This window comes from Myxocyprinus asiaticus, chromosome 7 (assembly GCF_019703515.2).
Source record: "Myxocyprinus asiaticus isolate MX2 ecotype Aquarium Trade chromosome 7, UBuf_Myxa_2, whole genome shotgun sequence".
Taxonomy (NCBI): Eukaryota; Metazoa; Chordata; class Actinopteri; order Cypriniformes; family Catostomidae; genus Myxocyprinus; species Myxocyprinus asiaticus.
The window spans coordinates 5,275,146-5,298,664 of record NC_059350.1 but is presented as its reverse complement, the minus strand read 5'-3'; the positions used below and the strand labels follow the sequence as shown (position 1 = coordinate 5,298,664).

Below are 23,519 nucleotides of genomic sequence, written 5' to 3'. Positions count from 1 at the left end.
TTTATGCTATTTGTAGGTACAGTTCCAAAGCTGGACAAGGCCTTTGGGACACCCTCCCTGTCTCTCTATCTCACTATGTGTCTCACTCAAGCTGTTATTCATTCAAAAGCTCACCATTAAATGTTTATGACTTTGCATTACAATGGTTGTGCATTGGATAGATATATTAGATAATGCACAGTCAGAGTAACAGTGGATCACTGGTGTTGGAAAATGGGACATGGTATCATGGCAGCAGATGCAGGACTTTGAGCATGTGGGCGCACACACACAGGAGGCAGGAAGTCAATGATTCACATTACCATAGGAACTGTGATTTCCCTGATTGGTGGAACACTCTTTAGGATTCTGGGTGGTGTCGTTCTTTGTAATTTGGCTATTTAACACGATTAAGCATATAGAATTTCTGGACAACCTCAGGGCTTTTATATTTTACTGCTAAAAATCAATTTCTCTATCAAGACAATGTATGAGATTTTTAGATCGACAGATAATCTTGACGAGTCATAGAGTAAAAACTTGTTGATTAACATGAAAAAGTGGGATTTAACGATTGTCATTTCATTGCGTAGTATGACAAAATTGTACTGTTTGTAATTAAGACATCCATGTCCCAGACATGAGTCCCAAATGCTTCTTTCACAGTTCACACGCTTTTTGACCAATGAAATTTGATGACTTTACAATTAACTTTTCAGTCATTTGTGGTTACTGGATACAGATTTTGAAAAATTATTTTGATTCAAATTGATTCAGTAATGAATCCTTTAGACTGATTTGAGAATTGTTTCAACCAAATCAAAGAACAAAAGAACGATTCAATCACAAGCCAGACATCAATATATCTTGCCAGTTTTACACTACACAAACTCAATATTTAGCTGATTAAGTATTACACTATTACACTACAGAAATTTCCATAACATTTAAGATTTTATCAAACTCCATGACTTTTTCCATGGCTGGAAAACACAATTTAAAACATGCCCTGATAATTCCTAATTTTCCATCCCTATGGGAACCCTGTTCTTGGCATCACGCTGAAGAAATAAGTGCATAAAGGTAACAGTAATGGCAGTGATTCTGAGATGCACAGAAGGAGTGAAACCGCAATGGCTGATTCAGGCACTTTCCTTTAATCTCAGAATGTGTTCAGGAGCATCAGACAGACAGACAACTCTCTCTCCTGCACATTGATACAAAAATAAAACTGCTCCTCTTTTTTCACACATCAGATAGATAGTACTACTGCAAAAGCTTTTCACAGGAAGAGAGGGAAAGGATATAGACAGAGAGAGAGAGAGAGAGAGAAAGAGGACATAAAACATCAGCTGACAAACAGGATCACAGTCTTCATGACAATGCTGTCAAAGTCCACCGATTGGCTCGATGATTTCTTGAAGGATGATACTGATAGGCCAACAACTGGAAATATTTCAAGAACTTCACAACAACTTGCACAGTGTTCAGATGGATGTTTGTTAGTTTTACAAGTTTGTGTTGTGCTTAAGACAAAGGCAGAGAAAAAGACATCTTTTTTTATCATCCTGTAGGAAGAGTACATCAATTTTGAGGCTGGTTTTCGTTTCAAAATATCGATAAGAGACACATTCATTCTACATAACACATGGGTGAATCTCTCAAAACCTGTCAAGAACATGTCCAGGTCATATTTTAAGTATTTTACTTAAATAAAAAAATTACAAATTTTTATAACCAATATTTCACATTATAATCAAATTATGCAAATTGCCCCCCTAATTCTTATTACCATATCACCAAAAACTCATTCTAACTACTATAACGTGAAAAAATAATATTGCTTTTTTATTTATTTATTATTAATACATCATGGTACTATTTTTGTACTGCTTAAAAGCTAGGCTTTTTTAAATCATTATTTTTTTTATACATTTTACAATTATTGTCAAACTACAAATAAAAAAATCTTCATCAAGACACATTACAATAATGAGAATTTTAGGGGGAAATGTGCTTAATTGTCATGAAAATAATGTCACAATGCAAAAAATACGCATCATTATCCTTACGGGAAAAAAAAACCTTTACATTTGGGCAGTAATTTGTTTGCCATCTTCCACACATAAAATTAATATTAGCAAATAGGGCCAAAAAAAAAAAAATAATAATAATATCACTCACTCACTGACTCACACACACGCACAAACACACACACGATATACCACCCTACAGGTCAGTTATTTTGGATTCCTCTGGGTTTGTCTTGTCTAGAGGGACAGGATCACAGTAGAAGAGACGCCTCTGATTGGAGAGACATAACGATGTTGGACAGGAAAACGAAAATAATATAAGACAAACAAAAGCACAGACAAGATGAAAGGGAAGATAACTCAAACCTTCAAAGCACATAAGCATAAAAATATAAAGTACCTGGATTTATATATTTATATCTACATATATTTATATATACTTTTCATATATAAATGAATATTTATCGTGTAGTCTTTTAAATGGAAGCTGAGGGTTACTCTTTTAAAAACAAATAAAGTAAAAACTGAATTTAACAAAAACCAGGACAGCTGTCCAGCACAATTAAATTGAGAAAAAAAATATATAAATGGACCAACCCTCTGAAATTCAGCGGGAAGGGGACAAAGATAGCGCAAAAAAACAAACGCAGTCACAAGTTAATTTGCTGCGTCTGATTTGAATTTTGCACATTTTTCCCAGCTGCTGGTATGTTTGTGTCCTGCCGTTCACCCCACGGCTTTGTGCTTGCCGCCGCAGCAGTGGCACGCGACGCCACAGTGGTAGCACGCTCGCAGCGGCGCGTAACAGCACATGCAGGGTGCTAGCAGCGACAGTCCCAGGAGTGCTAGCCAGCGCAGGCAGAACCGCTCTTCGCTGGCGTCGCAGGAGCACGGGTCCGAGTAGTCGCCCTCAGGGTCAGACATACAATGGTAGAGCAAGCTGTCCGCGCACCACATGAAGCTAACCCGCCGAATGCATGTTTGCACGGGGTCTGGAGCTTCCTGACAGCGACCGCGCCTGTTTTCAATGGGACTGAACATGTTCTGGCAGTAAACGCACCGCAAGCGCTCTCTGCTGTCCTCCACACGGCGTGGCAGCCATTTTGTCGTTAGCGCCCGTGGCTGCCCAGTGACTACGCCACCGCCGATGCCCGTTTTGCCGTCGCGGGTTGTGTGTCCATCCCCACTGAGTGGGTAAGTGTAAGTGTAGTCGTGTTTTGCTGGTTCGCTCTTAGCGAGGTGAACGTAAGCGTCCGTGGAGTCGGGTCGCAGAGGTTTGCCACGTGTCGTCGTGGTAGCATGGCGGTAGTCCTCATAGCCCGTTAGCCAAGAGCGCTCACGTGGGTTAATCCGCACGATCTCCTCCTCCTCCTCATGGAATCGCACATGACGTGGACACGGGAATATGGGCACCGTCTGCACGACAGAGACAAAGAGACCATGGAGTTACATCAGCTGGACACAGTAACTGAAGAATGGAATGGAATGCCAGTTATACTGCAGTAATGAGTATTGTTGGGCACACAAATTATTCAAACACATACCTGGTCCAGATAGTAACGGTCAGAGTGTCTGTGATGGTCATATAAATGTCCCAGAATGCAATGATGGGGCTCGGAGAAGCTGATTGGTGCAAGCGTCTGCATTGATGGTTCTCTCTTCTGAGAAGAGTTGGACGAGCTGTCGGTGGCATTCTGACGGACAAACAGAGAGCAAGAATAGAAATTGTTTTCCAATTTGAGCATGTTGACCTGGCACAAACTAAATGACATCAGATCTACACCCCTACTCATACTGTTATTTACAAAAAAGTCCTCTCTGGTCTGTAAAAAACATCTAGCCCCACAACAACACTGCACAAGCCCCTCTGCTTGACATTTGACCCCTGATTCTGAGTGCGTGAGGTCTGTCCTAGTGTGCAAATGAAGTGCTTGAGCACTATCATCATCACTATTATCTGTGACCTTCAACCCCTGAAATCCACACCGTCTCCTTCCTGTGGCTCTTCCTAAAACTGAATCGAGAGCCAGCAATGTGTGTGTGAGCATCTGCTTTAAGAGTTGACACAGAGCCACATGGCCATCAATAACTCATGAGTGTGTGTTTGTGTGTATGGGATGATTACAAACACAGCTCGTCTCTTCCAACTCAACTGATTCCTTTCTCTTGCTAAGACTAAGGCTACACTACACTGTAAAAAAAATTGTTTTCTTAAATTTACAGTAAAAATTGGTCAGTTTTGATATTATGGTAGCAATATTTTTAGTTGCATGGTAGCACACAAAATTGTAATATTATTTTACTGTAAAACTGCATAGATTGTGTGGTTAAATATAATTAATTTTTTATATAATTTGTACAATTTCACTGAAAATAATAAGGTAATACATTTTACTTTTAAAACATTTGAAAACAAAAGAAATTACAGTAAAATACAAAATTATTACATAATTTATTCTTTTTACCTCTAAAAAATATAGTTTTGACAATAACGTACTGTACAAGTACATATACTGTCTCGTTAAATATCATTAAAACAAATCAGGTAATTCATACATTTTACTCTAAAACATACTTTTTACAAAGTTTTACAGTAAAAGTACATTGACTGTCATGTTAAAAATAAATACAACATTCACCACATTTGGGGAGGTAATGAACAGTAGGTTTTTCCTGTAGCATTGCTTTTTTTTTTTTTCAATTAAAATTTTCACAACAATTAGTTAATTTATTATTTTTACTTTTAAAATCTATACTTTGGCAATATTTTACTGTACAATACATATTCTGTCTTGTTAAATGTAATAAAACAAAATCAGATAATTCCTACATTTTACTGCTAAAACATAATTTTTACTACATTTTACAGTAAAAGTACATGGATTGTTAAAAATAATAACATTTTCACTGCATTTGGTGTGGAAATGTACAGTAGGTTTTTCCTGTAGCATTTTTTTTCTTCAATTTTTTCTAATTACAATTTCATAACAATAAGTTAATGTATTATTTTTACTTTTAAAATCCATACTTTGGCAATATTTCACCGTACAAGTACATATAATGTCTTGTTAAATGTATTAAAACAAAATCAGGTATATTTACTGCTAAAAACATATTTACTAACAAAGTTTTACATTAAAAGTACATGGAATATCTTGTTAAAAATAATACAACCTTCACCATATTTGTTGAGGTAATGTACAGTAGGTTTTTCCTGTAGCATTTTTCAAACATAATTTTTTTTGTTATATTATATTAATAAAAGTTATTCTTTTTACCTTTAAAAACCATACTTTCGACAATATTTCACTGTACAAGTACATATTCTGTCTTGTTAAATGAAATAACACAAAATCAGGTCGTTTATACATTTTACTGCTAAAACATAATTTTTACAAACTTTTACAGTAAAAGTACATGGATTGTCTTGTTTACAATTATAAAATGTTTCACCGTGTATGGTAACATACTGTTAACCTATTAATACATTTTTACTGTAGCATTTTTAGTTTTTCAGCTAAAAACGAATAATGTTTAGTGTACAACACAGCAGAAAGAAAGCTAGAAAAAAAGAAAGAAAATTTTAAGACAGCGTAAATGAACATTTAACTATTTGTGCATTTCAAGACCAAGTGTTTACATAGATATGAAAGTGTCTTGTGTGTAAACACATGTATACAGAGTTGAGTGAGTGTGTGTAATGTCTGGATGGAAATGTATTTGTGGCTGTTCTAATTATCACTTTAGATTTTAGAATCAGACAACCAACAGCTGCTGCCCATTCTAAACCTACCTCACACATCCCAGCTCTCCCTCTCTAAACTTAGGAGTAACTGACTACTCTGATTAGTAATAATCAGTGTCTGGCTGGGCTTTTATGAATAGCTGTGAGTCATAAACTTCTAAAGTTAGCGATTAGAGAAACAGCACTGCTGAGAGACTCTGACAAACACTGAACACCTGAAACTGAAAGAAACAGTGTTCACACCAGTGTCAGAAATGAACTATTTTATATATTTGCCCTCAGGAATGTATTTTTAAGGGTTTGCTCACATATTCAGTGTTTTTCAGTGTTTCGTGGATAACCTTGAGTTTGTGTGTTGTGAGCAGGTTCTTCTGTCAGAAGACTTTTGTGCGGTATTGTTGTGTTGAATTAAGAGGAATAGTAAGATGAAAAAGAGTGTAGGTCACTTCCTGAACACAGCTTTCTCTCTCACACACACAAACACACTTAAAACCAGCCATCAGAAACAGCGACTGTCCCTTTAACAGCATCTATTCTCATTAGAGAGTTCAAACTCTTAATTTCATTGAATTGATTCAGCCAGTCATAGACATAGTGAAAAGAAACTTACAGTGAAAACGTCGTCATCACCAAGCTCGGCCTCATTCTGCAGCGTAGACGAAGAAGTAGTGGAGCCTGGTCAAAAAAATTGTTATAAACATTAGTCATGTTTTCAGTGTTACACACATAAATATAAAATTTGTGTTATATACAGGGTTGGGAGGGTTACTTTTAGAATGTATTCCACTAAAGAATACATGCAGTAAAATGTAATTGTAACATATTCCGTTAGATTACTCAAGGTCAGTAACGTATTCTAAATACTTTGGCATATATATATATATATATATATATATATATATATATATATATATATATATAAAAAAAAGTTTATAAGTGACAAGAAATCTGTAAAGTAAAAAAAAAAAAATACGACAAAATACACTTATATTAAAAATTAATTCTCTAAAAAAAAAATCCTAAACATCTCATACAGCATTGCTTATAAAACACGGTAAATGTATTTTGTTTTAAGGATTTTTAGATAGTTTTACAGGAAAACAATACCAACAATTCTCATCAAAAATAAGATTTTTGCAGTATAACTTTGCCCTAATTTTAATTATCTTAATAGAGAAAAAAAAATGTATCATCTATTGTGGATTTTCTTGATAGAAAAAAAAAATAATCGTGCTTGATAACAGGTGCATGTAAAAGGGCTAGAAAGGGGGCCTGGGTAGCTCAGCGAGTATTGACGCTGACTACCACCCCTGGAGTCGTGAGTTCGAATCCAGGGCGTACTGAGTGACTCCAGCCAGGTCTCCTAAGCAACCAAATTGGCCCGGTTGCTAGGGAGGGTAGAGTCACATGGGGTAACCTCCTCGTGGTCGCTATAATGTGGTTCGCGCTCGGTGAGTTGTGCGTGGATGCCGCAGTGGATGACGTGAAGCCTCCACACGCGCCGAGTCTCTGTGGTAACGCGCTCAACAAGCCACGTGATAAGATGCACGGATTGATGGTCTCAGACGTGGAGGCAACTGAGATTCGTCCTCCACCACCCGGATTGAGGCGAGTCACTACGCCACCACGAGGCCTTTGGGAATTGGCCATTCCAAATTGGGGAGAAAAAGGGAGAAAAAAAAAAGAAAAGAAAAAAGGGCTAGAAATAGCATTTTAACTTAGCATAACGGGTTAACTATTTCTGCTGCTCCAAACTTACTTCAAAACCCCAGAGTGTACACAACGACATCATCTCCTGATAACAGTGTGAAAGCGCCCTCTTTTTTGCTCGTATGAATGTTAAACATCATAAAGTGTTTCATGGCTGTTCAAACATTCATCGGATCACATCTTTTATATGGATGTTTTCCAACAAAGCAGACTAAAAATTAAATGATACAAATGTGGACAGTGGACTATTCCACTTCTCCCCAACCCTGGTTATATACGACATACTCAACATGCTCCTTGAAACAACCACATCGTCTTTTTCCAGAGCAGCCTGTATTTCTCCTGAGGTTACCTGTGGGTTTTTCTTTGTATCCCAAACAATTCTTCTGGCAGTTGTGGCTGAAATCTTTCTTGGTCTACCTGATCTTGGCTTGGTATCAAGAGATCCCTGAATTTTCCACTTCTTAATAAGCGATTGAACAGTACTGACTGGTATTTTCAAGGCTTTGGATATCTTTTTATATCCTTTTCCATCTTTATAAAGTTCCATTACCTTGTTACACAGGTCTTTTGACAATTCTTTTCTGCTCCCCATGGCTCAGTATCTAGCCTGCTCAGTGCATCCACGTGAGAGCTAACAAACTCATTGACTATTTATACACAGACACTAATTGCAATTTAAAAAGCCACAGGTGTGGGAAATTAAACTTTAATTGCCATTTAAACCTATGTGTGTCACCTTGTGTGTCTGTAACAAGGCCAAACATTCAAGGGTATGTAAACTTTTGATCAGGGCCATTTATGTGATTTCTGCTATCATTATGATTTAAAAAGAAGCCAAACAACCATGTAATAATAAATGGCTTCATATGATCACTATCCTTAAATAAAAGACAGTTTTTTTTGCATGATCAGTCATATTTTCAAAATCAATGCCAAAATTTCACAGTTTCTTCCAGGGTATGCAAACTTTTGAGCACAACTATACATTAAAAATGGCAAACAAAATTAGAATTAAAATGGAAGTTTCATCAAGACAAACTATTTGTTTGTTAAGTGCTGCAAAGCAGTTGCTAAGGTGCTCTGAGTGGTTGCCAGGTTTGGGAGGGTTACTTTTGAAATATATTCCACTACAGATTACAGAATACATGCTGTAAAATGTCGTTTGTAATGTATTCTGTTAGATTACTCAAGGTCAGTAACATATTCTAAATACTTTGGATTACTTCTTCAGCACTGGTAGATTTTTTTCACTTTACTTTCTTACTTTTGCAGTATATCTTTGCCCTAATATCAAAGGTCTTACTAGAGAAAAAAGTTATAACGTGAATTTTCTTCATAGAATTCATTATAAAATAAAATCACGCTGGTAACAGATGCATATTAAAGCAAGAAATAGCATTTTACACAATGTTAAAGGCTACATTGGTTAGCATTTCTTGTTAAAATCCTCTAACTGCATAAAAAACATTGACAAGTCATGTAATCGTGTATTTATTGGATTTATGTTTCATCTGTCAAAGCGTTTCTAACTGTTTTTTGTTAAGCTGTAGAAACATTATGTAGCTCATCTATTAATCTCCCAAGAGAATGTTCCTCAATGACGTCATATTTCACTCGCAACAGTGTGAATGCACTCGTATTTATGAAACCAAAGTGTTTCACCGCTGTTTAAACGCCCCTCGGATCACATCATTTATATGTATAAATGTTTTCCATCTGAAAGGACTAAATATGAAATGAAACAAATGACAATAAAATGCAAAGTAATCTCTTCAGTAATCAAAATACTTTTTGAATGTAACTGTATTCTAATTACCAATGATTTAAATTGTAACTGTAGTGGAATACAGTTACTTATATTTTGTATTTTAAATACGTAATCCCGTTACATGTATTCCGTTACTCCCCAACACTGGCTGTTGCAAAGGGCTCGTGGTCTGTCCTGATTTTGGTAGATGTAGTTTAAAAAAAATAAACGTATTTAAAGTGTGTTCCTAGATTAGTGAAAAACATCAAAAATATGTTTAAAATGCTCAAGGATTTACTCACCCTCTGTGAGGTCCTCGACTGCCTTCCTCACACCGCGATCAAACGCTCGCGCGTCTGCAGGACTCTGGAACGACAGTCCACACTTCCTGTTGTCAACTCTCCAATGATGGAAAGTGGGCGTGGCTTTAGTGTACACCAGATCCTTCTTCAGAAAGCACTGCAGGATCACCTGCACAGCACAGTGAGAGAGATATTAGGGCTGTTACACAAATATACAGACAGACAAGAAGATATGCACAACCAAGTGCAGGACAGTATGATAGTATATTTTGTGCGATGGTAGAAATGTGAACCAGTAGAGATTTTGCTATCCATTTCATACCGTGGTCAGGGTTGGGGAGTAACGGAATACATGTAACGGGATTACGTATTTAAAATACAAAATATAAGTAACTGTATTCCACTACAGTTACAATTTAAATCATTGGTAATTAGAATACAGTTACATTCAAAAAGTATTTGGATTACTGAAGAGATTACTTTGCATTTTATTGTCATTTGTTTCATTTAATATTTAGTCCTATCAGATGGAAAACATTTATACATATAAATGATGCGAACCAAAGTGCATTTGAACAGCGGTGAAACACTTTCTTATGATTTGTTTCATTTATACGAGTGCATTCACACTGTTGCGAGTGAAATATGACGTCATTGAGGAACATTCTCTTGGGAGATTAATAGATGAGCTACATAATGTTTCTACAGCTTAACAAAAAACAGTTAGAAACGCTTTGACAGATGAAACATAAATCCAATAAATTCACGATTACATGACTTGTCAATGTTTTTTATGCAGTTAGAGTATTTTTACAAGAAACGCTAATCAATGTAGCCTTTAACATTGTATAGAAAGCCACAAATAATATATTTTCTGCCTCATTATATGAACAGAATCCACATACGATCAGAGAAGGATGTCGTTGTGCACACTGTTTGGTTTTAAAGTTTGGAGCAGCAAAAATAGTTAATCTTGTGTAAATTGTCATGTGAACATTTAGCTTTATGCTAAGCTAAAATGCTATTTCTTGCTTTACATGCATCTGTTACCAGTCGCGATTATATTATTCTATGATGAAAATGCACGTTGGGGCATTTTTTTTACTCTAGTAGGACCTTTGATTTTAGATCAAAGATGTACTGCAAAAATATTATTCTTAATATGAACTTAAAAAAACATTTCTGTAAAAATATCTAAAAATCCTTAAAACAAGATACATTTACTTGAGTAAAAAAAACTGCATTAGATATTTAGGCTTTTTTTGAGAGAATGTTTTTTTTATGCAAGTAAAATTTCTTTATTTACTTTAGTTATAGTCAAAACAAGTGAAAAAAGTTGCCAGTGCTGAAGAAGTAATCCAAAGTATTTAGATTACATTACTGGCCTTGAGTAATCTAACGGAATACATTACAAATGACATTTTACAGCATGTATTCTGTAATCTGTACATCTGTGGTAAACATTGATGTGAGGCTAGTAGTGAGCAGGATTGCTTTATATTATTTACATGTAAAAGCAAAAAGAAATGTGGAGAAATCCAATATTAGTGTCATTATTCACAAATAATAGTCATAGAGGAACTTGTCACTTTTGTGTCCATCTGCACTGTTTTTCAGTTGTTTTTCTATATAAACATGCACTAGATGGACGTCTTTGACCATTGCAGTGTGTCTTGTTTTATCAACATCTTGAGCACGAGTGCCATGTTTTTAAATGCCCTGTCAGATTAAAGTCAACTTTTAAGTCAACTTCTTGTGACGCATGCGTTCTGTTCTTTTCGCTGCACCTAGCTACGTGTTCGGTCTAAGTGGCCCCTTATTGGAGTGTAATACATAGAGTAAGAGTAAGGCATTTTTTTTCTGTACAAACACACATATTAACATACAGGCACATCCCACACACAGCTCTCTCACCTGCTTATCTTTGAGTCTCTCTCCATAGATGAGGAAGCCGTTCCGTCCCAGAAGCTCCAGATCAGCCGGGACCACCTTACAGACGCCCACTCGACTGAGACCACCGCCCTCCTGAGCCAGCCAGCCCCCGCTAGACTCATCCCGCGTCATAACCACTGCTTTCACTCGCACTATATAACTGTCACTGCATGGGGAGAGATATCTAGATTAAAATGCATGTATCAAATTCTTATAAATGTAACCTTTGTATTTATGTTGGTTTTATGCAATTTTGAAAAACAAATTATAGCACTGTCAGTACCATTTCAATAATACACAATTTTTAAAGACTGAAATTGTCAAATGGTGTAACCATTAAGTAAAAATTTGTGCTGTCAGTCGATACATTTTAATCACGATTAATCGGATAATTTTTCATAGTTAATCACGATTTTGAAAATGCTGAAATTTGACACTATATATACTTCTTTTTCTGTCAAACTGCATTTATTTCCATCTTAGGAAAGAAAACAAAACAAAATGTAACATTATAATACTTTATAACATTTCCAAACAAAGCCTTCCACAGTATAAAGATAGAAATGCACTAAAATAGCACCAATTCAAGTAACATTAAACGTTTCCCAAAGTCAAAGTGGGAGTTTGATTAATTAAAAGAACTAGTCCCCACATAGGTTGCATTTTCATTGCAATGGGCATTAAATCTCTTAAACTCTCATCCTCCACAATTTTAATATGCCAGCAGACTGTGGCTGTCCTCTTTGTTATGGCAATCATAAACCACATTCATGATTTGCGTCAAGATGTCAACGCCAGTGTGAAGTGCTGCTTTAAACTTCACATGAAAAGCGCTTGAAGACAAAAACGCTTCATTCTGCGTTTTGGTGACAGTTAAGACTTGATGTGCTTCTGTGGTAATTAGATTGTGCCTTACAGAGGCTGCAAAGTTCTTGCTTTCTGTCACAAGTCCCATCTGGGCTTGTTTTGTACATACAAATAGCATGAAGAGGTCCTTTCCCATTGCTGTTGTGTGTGTTTGTGGTGTGTGCGTCAGTGTAATGATTTCGGGCGGACACATCTCAAAGGTTTCGTCCTTCCAACAAGTGTTTATGCTGATTTACGCTTTATTAACGGTAAATGCGTTAATCACAAAAATTAACGCGTTAAACTTTTTAAACTAATCGGATGCGTTAACATGTTTTAACAATTCTAGTAAGAAGTAATATCACTTTTTCTTACACCTTGAATGCACATCAGTGAACAGTTTTTACACACATTTTTCAAGTTAAAAACATTTGATTTTATTACACATGCCATCAATTTTTTATCAATATCACAATGATTTTCACAAGGTCTTCTTAGGGTTATTTTATTTGACAACCTAAACTAAGCTTGCCATGCCACTTTCTGATCTCGACAAACAGTTTGAATGAATTTTTAGTAAATTGCATTGCATAAAATTAGTGTTCAATTAATTTCAGCAATTTTACATAAAGATCTCATTTGCTTTAATGAAATTACATTATATCACTTATATAAAATATTTTTCCAACCGCAGCCCTACCATCAACATATCAGTTGACCACTAATAAAAGGGACTTATTTTAAGGAATGGGAATATAATGAAAACGTGAATGGATTAAGCTCCATCATTAAATTTTTTCAATTCAATTTATTTGGATAGTGCTTTCTGCATTACATATTGTTAAAAAGCAGCTTTACAAGAAGTAGTGCTTTACCCCCAGTGAGCAAGCCAAAGGTGACCTCTTTGGACTGGCACATATTAAAAACAAACTTATACAAAGAAAACATACATACACGCATATGTATTTGTACGTGCATTTATAACTGCTACGCATCTGGTGTTGACATATTCTGTGCAGACATTTATATCAAATTTGTCAATTTTAGATCTAGTGACGGTGCCAAAGCTTATGCTAATGCATGAGCATCTAACCCAAGCAGTGTGATTGGGCCCAGTCTGATGACATCATAATACATTCTTTTAAATGCCCGAGCTGACAAACTGCAAATGAGGTTTCAACTGAAATTTTAAAGAGGATGATGTTCTGTATGCAAATTGAATTTTTGTCATTATTTAAAGATAGCGATTCTTACAAGGACATATGCTAATACCATTCAAACAATTTTAACCTATTTTATGTGCAAAATATGACATGCCATGTAACAAATTCAAAACCTGTGATGAGGATTGCTCAGAATGTAATTTACATAATGACTGTGGTGGTGCATAAGATTTTCACACATCTGCGTTACAGTTAGTTTCTGAAACCATTTTTCTTTGAACTCTCAGCAAAAACATAACTATATCATGATAAACCTGTGATATAAATTTACTCGTGCTGTAATATCCGATTTTGGTCAATCTGTTACTAGAAAACAAAATATTTTGTAATGCTTTTGTTGTACTCCTCAAGTTGCTAAATGATTAAATATAAAATGTGAATATCAATGTGAAAGTGAAAGCAACTAACTCACTGTGTACATTATGCAATGACATATGCAGCTGCCATAGCAACCACTGTCACCCACACAAACTGAACAACACACAAAGAAACAAAATGACTTGTTTCAATCTGATCTTCTTTGACTCTTTTAAACTGGTCAATGTTGCATTCTCTCCATTCTATGTTTCAGAAAACTGTAAAATGGAACCAGCAGTGGCTGGTCTAAAGATCAATATCTCTCCTCTAAGTCCATGAGAGGAACCAGCGTAAAGTTTAGCTGGACTGACCTAACTTAATGTCACTCCCTCTCTCAGATATTATTGACCCGTAATGGTGTTGCATGTAGGTCATGCTGGTTTGATCAATATAGATCACGTTCCTCCCCTCCAGAGGCAGGAGAGGGCATCCGGGTGTGAGGTCTGGGCACCAGCCAGTTCACGTGAGCACGTACACTCACCTTCAGGCAACTGTCATTACTCATGGGGAGCCACTGGTTTGCTCAGCACGTTTTTGAGCAACTCACATTCCATTCCAAAACAGTCAAACTAACACACCAGAATTCTAGAGGAAGCAGAGCACCCTAAATCGATCATCTTAGTGATAGTTCAACCAAAATATGCAAAATGAACATTCTGTCATCATTTACTCATCCTCATGTCATTTCAAAAATTGTATTACCTTATTTACATCTGTGAAACACAAAAGGAGATCTTTGGCAGAAAATCTGAGCAGCTCTTTTCCATACAATGAAAGTGGATGGGGATTTATATTGCCAAGCTCCAAAAAGGACAGCAAAACACCATGAAAGGAAGGCTGCACAATAAAAGTTCACCCATAAATGAAAATTCTCTCATCATTTACTCACCCTCATGCCTTCCCAGATGTGTGTGACTTTCTTTCTTCAGCAGAACACAAATTTTTTTTTCGAAGAACATTTAAGCTCTGTAGGTTCATACAATGCAAGTGAGTGGGGTCCAAAACGTTGAAGCTCCAAAAAGCACATAAAGGCAGCATAAAAGTAATCCATATGACTCCTGTGGTTTAATCCATGTCTTTAGAAATGGTTTTGGGTAAGAACAGACCAAAATATAACTCCTTTTCCACTGTACATCTTCACATCAGCAGTCTCTTTGGCAAACATGATTTCAAGCTCGATAACACTTCCTAGCGCCATCTAGCGCTCTGCGCATGCATCAAGCACTAGGAAGTGTAATCGAGCCTGAAATTATGATTGTGCCAAAAGACTGCAATGGCAAGATGTACAGTGAAAAAGGAGTAACACTTTCATATGTTTTAGCCCAAAACCAATTGAAAGCCATGTTGCGGATCGCTCCGCCCACTGTATGTGTGACACAAATTGCATCATCAGCACAGCCGCGCGGCTTGACCGCGAGCCGCCTAGATTTTCTTGACCCGCGCACTCTGTCGCTGATGCATGTGCCTGCTAATGACTGTATTTAAAGAATATCACATAAAAGTTGTAGTGGGCATGCGTACTTTTCAGGGGGGAGGTAACCCCCCACCCCCAATAATCAAAACAAGCAAGTACAACCCCCCCAATATTTATACCATGATAAATGGAAACATGTAAATTCTTCACGTTGCAACCCCCCCAAAGTTCAAGCCAAATCTACACCCTTGGTCAAACGCATTCATATTCGCTCGCGGTCAGAAGAGTATACTCAAAGACAACGCGGTTGACCAGGCGCGAGCCGATCCGGAACACGCAAAAACAAAATATACCTGGGCCTTAAGTCTTACGTGCCCTTGCAATAGCTTCGTGTCCCATCGCAATAAATTTATCGTGGTTTTACTATAGCAACAACCATGATATTCGTAGTGTGACCATACAGGAAAACAAAAACTATTGTAATAAAAATCATACTATTGTGGTTATTATGGTTAACTATACAAATACCATAGTTTAACTATGGTTACTGTAGTAAAGCCCTGTCTTTACTATAGTAGTAACCATGACAGTTCCTTTTTTTTTTTTTTTTTTGCGGAAAACATGTTTTTTCTATAGTAATATTGAGCATGTTTACATGCACACCAATAGGCTTTTTACTCCCAAAAAACATCTTAATTAAGAAGTCTGCGTTTACATGACATTTTAAATAATTGCGTTATTCTCTGCTTTTGATGTCAAACCGCGAAGAGGCATGCTCTCAACACGTGCACAGATTGGATAAGCAAGTGAGAATGCCTGTAAAGGTGTTTACATGCAACACGAAATCGGGGTAATGGGCAAAATTCTACCCGTGTTGATCGGTTTATTCTTACACTGTTTATGACCTTACACTGATAAAGGTATAATGTTACTGTGGAAAAAATTTGATAACATGACCACACACATTGACGGCTTATTAAGCATAATCGGTGTAAGAGTGTGCATGTAAACTCCCTCACTGTAGGATGTAGTTTCAATAGTTATTTGGCAGAAACTGTGGTTTTACTATAATAATACTGTAGTAACCGTGATTTTTTTTACGTTAACCATGTTTTTTTTGGCAGAAACCATGGTTTTAATAGAGTATACTGTATCCATATAGTAACCATGGTTTTATTATAGACTAGCAGGTTAATCTTGTGGTTACTATGGTTTTACTACAAATAAATGGTATTTGTAGTAAAACCATAATAATCACAAAATTACGACTTATTAGTTTTCGATTTCCTGTATTATTACTATGGTTTTACTATAAATATCAAGGTTAAAATATGGTAACTGTAGTAAAACCATAGTAAATTTATTGCTAGGGCATGCAAAACTATTTCAACTATTTCAGGCTCCAAAGGATAAGCGGTCTTCCCCCATTTCACTTTCATTGTATGGAAAACAGAGGCTTGGACATTTCCCCTAACATCATCTTTGTGCTTCACAAAAGTAAACAAATTACAGGGTTGAAACAACATGACAACATAATTATTTTTGTCTTTAACATTATTATTATCTTTCTCCTAATATTCCCCATTCCAAATACTTTTATCTCTAAAAAAAAGTTTTAAAATTCAGAACGAGCTACTCACAATGATCCAAGCTGTGTCCCAAATGACACACTATATACTACGCACATATAAAATATACTATACACTCAGCCATGTATTGTATGAATTTTTCAAAGTGTAGAATCGTCCCAAATGGAACACTTAACGGTTTTTACTACACGGAAGTGTTCTGCGTTTAACAGCTAACAGAAGTAAAGCATTCAGCTCACATTTGTAAGGTGCTGTATACACTGAAGTTCATCAGTAGCTACATTCTTCATTATTTACAACTGTTTTGTCAGTTCACTTCCGTCACGTACGGCACGCCGCGTGCGCTGACTGCATGAAGTGTCCAACATTCCACACTCCATTTTGACGGTTGAAAAAGTGCATCATCCGGGTACTTAAAGTACACTTCTTTTTGCTGCATTTTCAGTGTAAATGTACTACTCGCACTACTTACACTACAAAATGCCGTAGATTAGTGCAGATGTGTGTGGTTTGGGACGCACCTCCAGTTTATTTTGTGTGACAGTCAGTACAGATATACTCTGTGATGACACAAAATGCCTAATGGCCCAGAGGTCATTTGGAGTAACACACAGGAAGTACCGAGGGCAAAACTGTGTCCAAGTAATAAGGACGGTGACCTATTTAAGAAATATCGGTGAAACAAACTCAAAACATATAAAACAGGCAATGGCCACCAATGGTGTCGAGTGTGAAGGTACTGTCTAAAGATTATTATGGTAAAAGTGTTAGGTATACGATCCAATGTCCCAAAACAACAAAGTTTTTGTGACAGAAATTAAATTATGTATGCATTGCAAGAAAACTCAAGTCAAGTTAATGTCATTGCATTAGATACCACAAAAAAAAAAAAAAAAAAAAATATTATATATATATATATATATATAAAGGAAAGATAGCAGCATTTTCAAGGCAAAACATTTAACAAATAGAGGTTTGTTAAGTTTTAAATTATAAGGCAAGAGATATACTAAACAAAATTAAGACGAAAAGCATTTGGACACTGTTAATGGAACATGTCCATAGTTTATTTGCTGAACTACACCTGAGGTTACTCTGCAATGACACCTGTATGAACTTGAGGGGAACTGGCTTTATACATCCATTAAAAATCACCTGGTTTAAAGTCCTTGCAAAAATGGCTCAGAAAGGTGAAGTTAGCTAGAACTATGAGGAAAGGTTTAGCATTAGGTGTTTGCAGATTCCACTTGGCATACAAAAAATGATTTTTAAGAATATCCTGGTGGTCCACATGACTCGATAGATGATAGGTGAGGGTGAGAAACAGACCAATATTTAAGTCATTTTCTTACTATAAATCTCCACTTTCAAACAGCCCGCCCAAGCGATCTTCTCTCCTAAAGCACACTGTACGATTTTGGCCACGATTCTGCCGTCTTAGACAAATTTCTGGAATCCTAAATGATTTCTGTCGTCGTATGGCAATATCGGCAATCTTACAACGTTTAGTGTGACATGCTTACCGACGCCGATTAATAGCCTTTGCGATGATCTTTAGCCTCTGACGAAGTTCTGGCAGTGTCAGAAATTTAGCATTGCATTGTGTATAGTGTGACTGCTATTACGACGGCCAGATGGGATAGTCCACTCCTCTCTCGCACCCCAATTCACTGTCTTCAGAGAAACCCTCTGATATGCTCCTTGGAAAGAAACCTGCTCCGTGTCTGCACCATAGCAACATTTGTGCCCAGTTATCACTCTACTCAAGCTCTTTCAATGTTTTTTCTTCTTTTCATTTTATATAAAAAGTTTTAATGAATAAATAAGCAGAAAATACTTGGAGAAACGTGTAAGTTACACTTTAGCAATATGAAAGCATTATTCTCCAAATTAAATACAGAGCTTACAAAACGAAAATAAATAAATGACTGCATTTTCTTAACACGTTTTTTTCTTTTCTTTTTAAAAAATGTATCCCCTATTCTCCCAATTTGGAATGCCCAATTCCCGCTACTTAGTAGGTTCTCGTGGTGGTGCGGTTACTCACCTCAATCCGGGTGGCGGGGGACAAGTCTCAGCTGCCTCCGCTTCTGAGACCGTCAATCCGCGCATCTTATCACGTGTCTCGCTGTGCATGACACCGCGGAGACTCACAGCATGTGGAGGCTCATGTTACTCTCCGCGATCCACGCACAACTTACCACGCGCTCCATTGAGAGCGAGAACCACTAATCACAACCACGAGGAGGTTACCCCATGTGACTCTACCCTCCCTAGCAACCGAGCCAATTTGGTTGCTTAGGAGACCTGGCTGGAGTCACTCAGCACGCCCTGGATTCGAACTCGCGACTCCAAGGGTGGTAGTCAGCATCAATACTCACTGAGTTACCCCAGCCCCACGTTTTTTTCTTTACATTTATCATGCATTTTCTTTGCAACTTTATTTTAATTACTATTTTACTTTTAATAAATTTACTTTAAGCATCTGTAAACTTCACACCACTCCAGTGGCAAAAAATAAAATTGAAAAATGTATATTGTTAAGTATTTATGGGATGTTTTAATCCAAATCAGCAGATTCAACTGGATACAATTATAGAAATCTATGTTATGTTTGTGTGTTATCCATAGGGAATTTACAAGCACGATATATATTATTAGTCTACATGAATTTTCAAAATTTTGCGTGTCCTATTGTTTACTAATCTAAAAGAGGAGAAAGAGGTACTACAACCCACCATTTTTGTTTTCCCAAAGTGAACGCAGAACTTTGTCATTTTTCAGGCCACATGTCTTTTTTTTTCCACAATGAGTCTTTGCTTGCGATAGATATTTATTATTGTAGGCTACCTCCCACACTCGCGTTCATTCTCAACATCTGTAATTTTTCGTATTTGTGATCAGGATGTCTTATTAAAGGCCTGTTTGACAGGTGATGAAGTGGTATTGGAGCAACAGAAATGCTGATGTTCTGACTTTCAGAAAGAAACAAAAAAAAACAAACAAACAAAAAAAAATGTTCCTCCGGGCAAATCCTGCCGTTTCGCTTCTATTCATTATTAACGATCTATATACATCTATTTTATTAACGATCACTGATCGGGATGATTGGGACCACCGATGTATATCGTACAGTCTGACAAAGTCGCACAGTGTGCCATGGCGATTTCAATGTGTTCATATCGTACAGTCTGACAAGTAACATTCTTAAAGGACTGTAAAAATCCTACAGTGTATTGCGGGCTTAAGAGGCCGTTTTTGTTTTTGGTGATTCGTATTCTTCATGCATATCGTCACCTACTGGACATGGAGGAGATTTTATAGTAAAAAGGACTTAAATATTGATCTGTTTCTCACCCACATCTATCATATCACTTCTGAAGGTTTAGATTTAACCACTGGAGTCATATGGATTACTTAAATACTGTCTTTATATGCTTTTTGGAGCTATAAAGTTTCAGACCCTGTTGCCTTGCATTGTGTGGACCTACAAAGCTAAACTATTATTCTAAAAATATTAATCTGTGTTCAGCAGAAGAAAGAAAGTCATACACATCTGGGATGGCATGAAGGCGAGTAAATGATGAGAGATTTTTCATTTTTGGGTAAACTATTCCTTTTTGGGAACACTGTATGTTTTAATGCCACAAGGTGTTAAAAAAAACTCCAATTTGTGAATAGCTACAATGGGCCAAAACAGTTTACACTACATTAAATCAGAGATATAAAGTAAAAGAGAGAGCGATTCCCTCTCTAAGAAACTAATTTCGCGGAATAATATTCCATTCATTATTGGCACACCATAGACTACTAGAGAATCAAACAATCGGGGGGCGTGACAGAGGAGTTAAGCTTCACCGCTCCAGCGACCTCTTCCACTTCCGCCGGATCTTTGTTTAATCCTCTCACCATTGTTTCCCTTCACAATCATTTCGGGAGCGCCTTCTCAGAAACGTCCTCCCAATTTGGAGTGGTCCGTCACCCTCCTCTGCACTGATAAAAGTCAACATTTCACAACCTCGGGCTATTATATGAGCCTTTACATCCCAGTCTGACAGACGTGTTTACTCAAACGGGTGTGTGTGCACCATAAATTAAAATAAGAGAAATGACCCCACCATCATTGCTCTTGCAAAACATCTCAAGCAGAGGAAATAGATGTTAAACTGAATCAGTTTTTTTAGCCTGACATAATATTTCCTCAATAATGTTTATTATAACTAATAACATGCATTGACAAGACAATTTAGTCGTTTGATCCAATTGCATTGGCCAATGTTAATACAGGTTTAGAGCAGACTATATATTACAGAAATTAACTGTAAGCCCCCTAAAGAGCTCACTAAGTATACGGGCCATTTAACTCGATCCTAATGCTATTAGCGAGGGACTTTGATCGGCTTTAGAGAGTCAAAATTCTGTGAGCAAAAACATGGATATTTATGTAGGCTAATACAGCAGATTGTGCTGAAATAAAAAGTATTTCTACATAACAGTGGCGTAGCCAAGGGTGGGCCGGGGTGGGCCTGGTCCCACCCAAATAAGACCTAGAATTTAGATTATTCTTTGACTTCAAATATATATTTATAAAACAGTTTAAAAAAATGCATAAATTCTGATTTCTGAAAGTGTGAACGAACTGCTTGAATGCGCCGCTTCGCTGCTGTTAAGGAAAATTTGGTACAAAATAAAATGTCATTTTTATTTGAGGCCCACCCAAAAGTAATTTCCTGGCTACGCCCTTGAAAGCCAAAGACAGAATCTATAGTAGGCTACATGATTCATAGGGGGTCATGGAAAACATGGATACATCAGGAAGTTAAATTAAAGCGATTTCCAGATCTGGAAAAGTCATGGAAATAAACAAAATAGTCAAATGAATAAATTGCGTAAAAGTCATCCGATGTGAGTGAAAGCCCTATAAAATGATGAATTTTGGTAAAACTTTACAATAAAGGTTTCATTTGTTAACATTAGTTAATGCACTGGGAATAATGAACTAACAATGAACAATATTGGCTATTTTTTTATTAACCTTTGTTAATGTTAGTTCATAAAAATGCAATTGTTGGTTGATGTTAGTACATAGTGCATTAACTACGGTTAAGTGTTAACATATATAACTTTTGATTTTAAAAATGTACTGTATTATTAGCCTATATATGTTGAAAATGACATTAACCACTATTAATAAATGCTGTAAAAGTGTTGTTCATTGTTAGTTCAGGTTAACTAATGCAACCTTATTGTAAATGATTACCTTTATTTTTTTAAATCCTTATCCAGTACTTATGAGCGACTCGAAAGTCATGAGAACTGATTGGTCAAAAGGTGTTTGCACACTAAACAATACAATATGAGGTTATGAAAACCAGCTGATGCACGAGACCATACTGCTACTGTACAATGCATCGTCGCGTGTATATATTCGCGTTTTTTGTTTGGAATGATGATTATATACATCTGCATTTTAAAGCACATAGGCTACAGAACATGAAATGCCTTATAGGCCTTCTTTTAACATCAGCATAGTTCCGAGGCGCTCTCTTTCTCTGCGGCGCGCGCCCCCGTCTGTATTTTTATGAATGAAGGACAGTATGCAAATCAGAGCGATTCAAGAAAAAGAAATGGCGGATATGGCATGTCAGACCACCACAAAGAAAGAGACCAAGAACGACCACAGTAGCCCGCTTTGAGAGCCTACACAAGCTCAGTGCTCAAGCTTTGCGTGCTTTGAAACTTTGCTGCCGTCTATTTGCTTCCTCGGAGCGGCAATTCGTCTTTAGGGTCGACATGTTACAAAGTGTTCAGTGAAGGATCCCTTCACAAAATGTTTCCGCTCCGGCCCCTCCTCCCCTCCCCTCTCGGTTTGAGACCAGAGCCCTGCAGCAGGGGCCCAGCACTCAAATCTCTTTGACACTGCATTGTTTCTCAGTATTAACATCTCCAAAGGCTGTCTGCGACACAAATGCACGGATTCCCTGCATTGAAATGACCCGTCAAATAGCTCGGGAGCGCATTCTCGGACACGGCGTGAGATTTCCATTCGTGTCCACCACATGCGCGGAAAGCGTCCTTTTCGAGAAAAGTGAAGGGGGATATACAATACTCACTCGTCTGGGTGCGATTCCTCAGTCATTTTCCCCCTCGTTTCACCTACAGTAGTAATAATATCCCACAGCGGGCGCGCGGCGTTCAGGCTTCATGTCGTCTCGGTTTTCCACCTCGCCTCTTTTTTTTTTTAAAAGTCCAGCGCAGCGACGGGTTTCACCCCAAATCCGTTTCAGCGTAGCCTTATTTTCGTTCTTTCTCCGCGCAGTGCATTTTATTCCTCACTAGTTGCAATGCATCTTGTTAAAGAGCCTGAAATCCAGCCTTTATGCATCATGCCAGTGGTTGCATCGATGCTTTTTCTCCTCGCGTCGCTCGCCGTGGCTGAAGACTGCGCGCTGATCTCGGTGAGGAGCCCCTTCTCTCGTTACTCCATGTTGGATTGTGTACTCAGCAGCAGGCGAGCGCCGCCGACACTGGAGGTGGAGGGTGGTGAGGGGGTTGCGGAAGCAATGACGTCACATTGGAACGACTGCAGCCCGTTTTGGACGAAGGGATCTCCGCTTGTCGGGATGTGCCAACGGCCCG

At 37.3% G+C, this 23,519-nt stretch overlaps 1 protein-coding gene across 1 annotated transcript; it reads right to left on the bottom strand.

The window, feature by feature from the left end:
- Positions 1-1,120: 1,120 nt before the first annotated feature.
- LOC127443786 (sprouty-related, EVH1 domain-containing protein 2-like) lies at positions 1,121-23,400 on the bottom strand. Its single transcript, XM_051702687.1, has 6 exons — positions 22,994-23,400; positions 11,434-11,617; positions 9,520-9,688; positions 6,368-6,432; positions 3,557-3,706; positions 1,121-3,428 (listed from the first exon to the last, which is right to left on the bottom strand). The coding sequence occupies exons 1-6, from the start codon at positions 23,017-23,019 to the stop codon at positions 2,739-2,741; spliced, it is 1,284 nt and encodes a 427-aa protein (XP_051558647.1). The 5' UTR covers positions 23,020-23,400; the 3' UTR covers positions 1,121-2,738.
- Positions 23,401-23,519: the final 119 nt, after the last annotated feature.

Coding starts and splice junctions, on each gene's coding strand:
- LOC127443786 (XM_051702687.1), bottom strand. CDS start 23,019: ATGACTGAGGAATCGCACCCAGACGA. Junction 3,707..6,367: donor GTGATGACGACGTTTTCACT/GTAAGTTTCTTT, acceptor TTTGTCCGTCAG/AATGCCACCGACAGCTCGTC. Junction 3,429..3,556: donor ACCGTTACTATCTGGACCAG/GTATGTGTTTGA, acceptor TCTGTCGTGCAG/ACGGTGCCCATATTCCCGTG.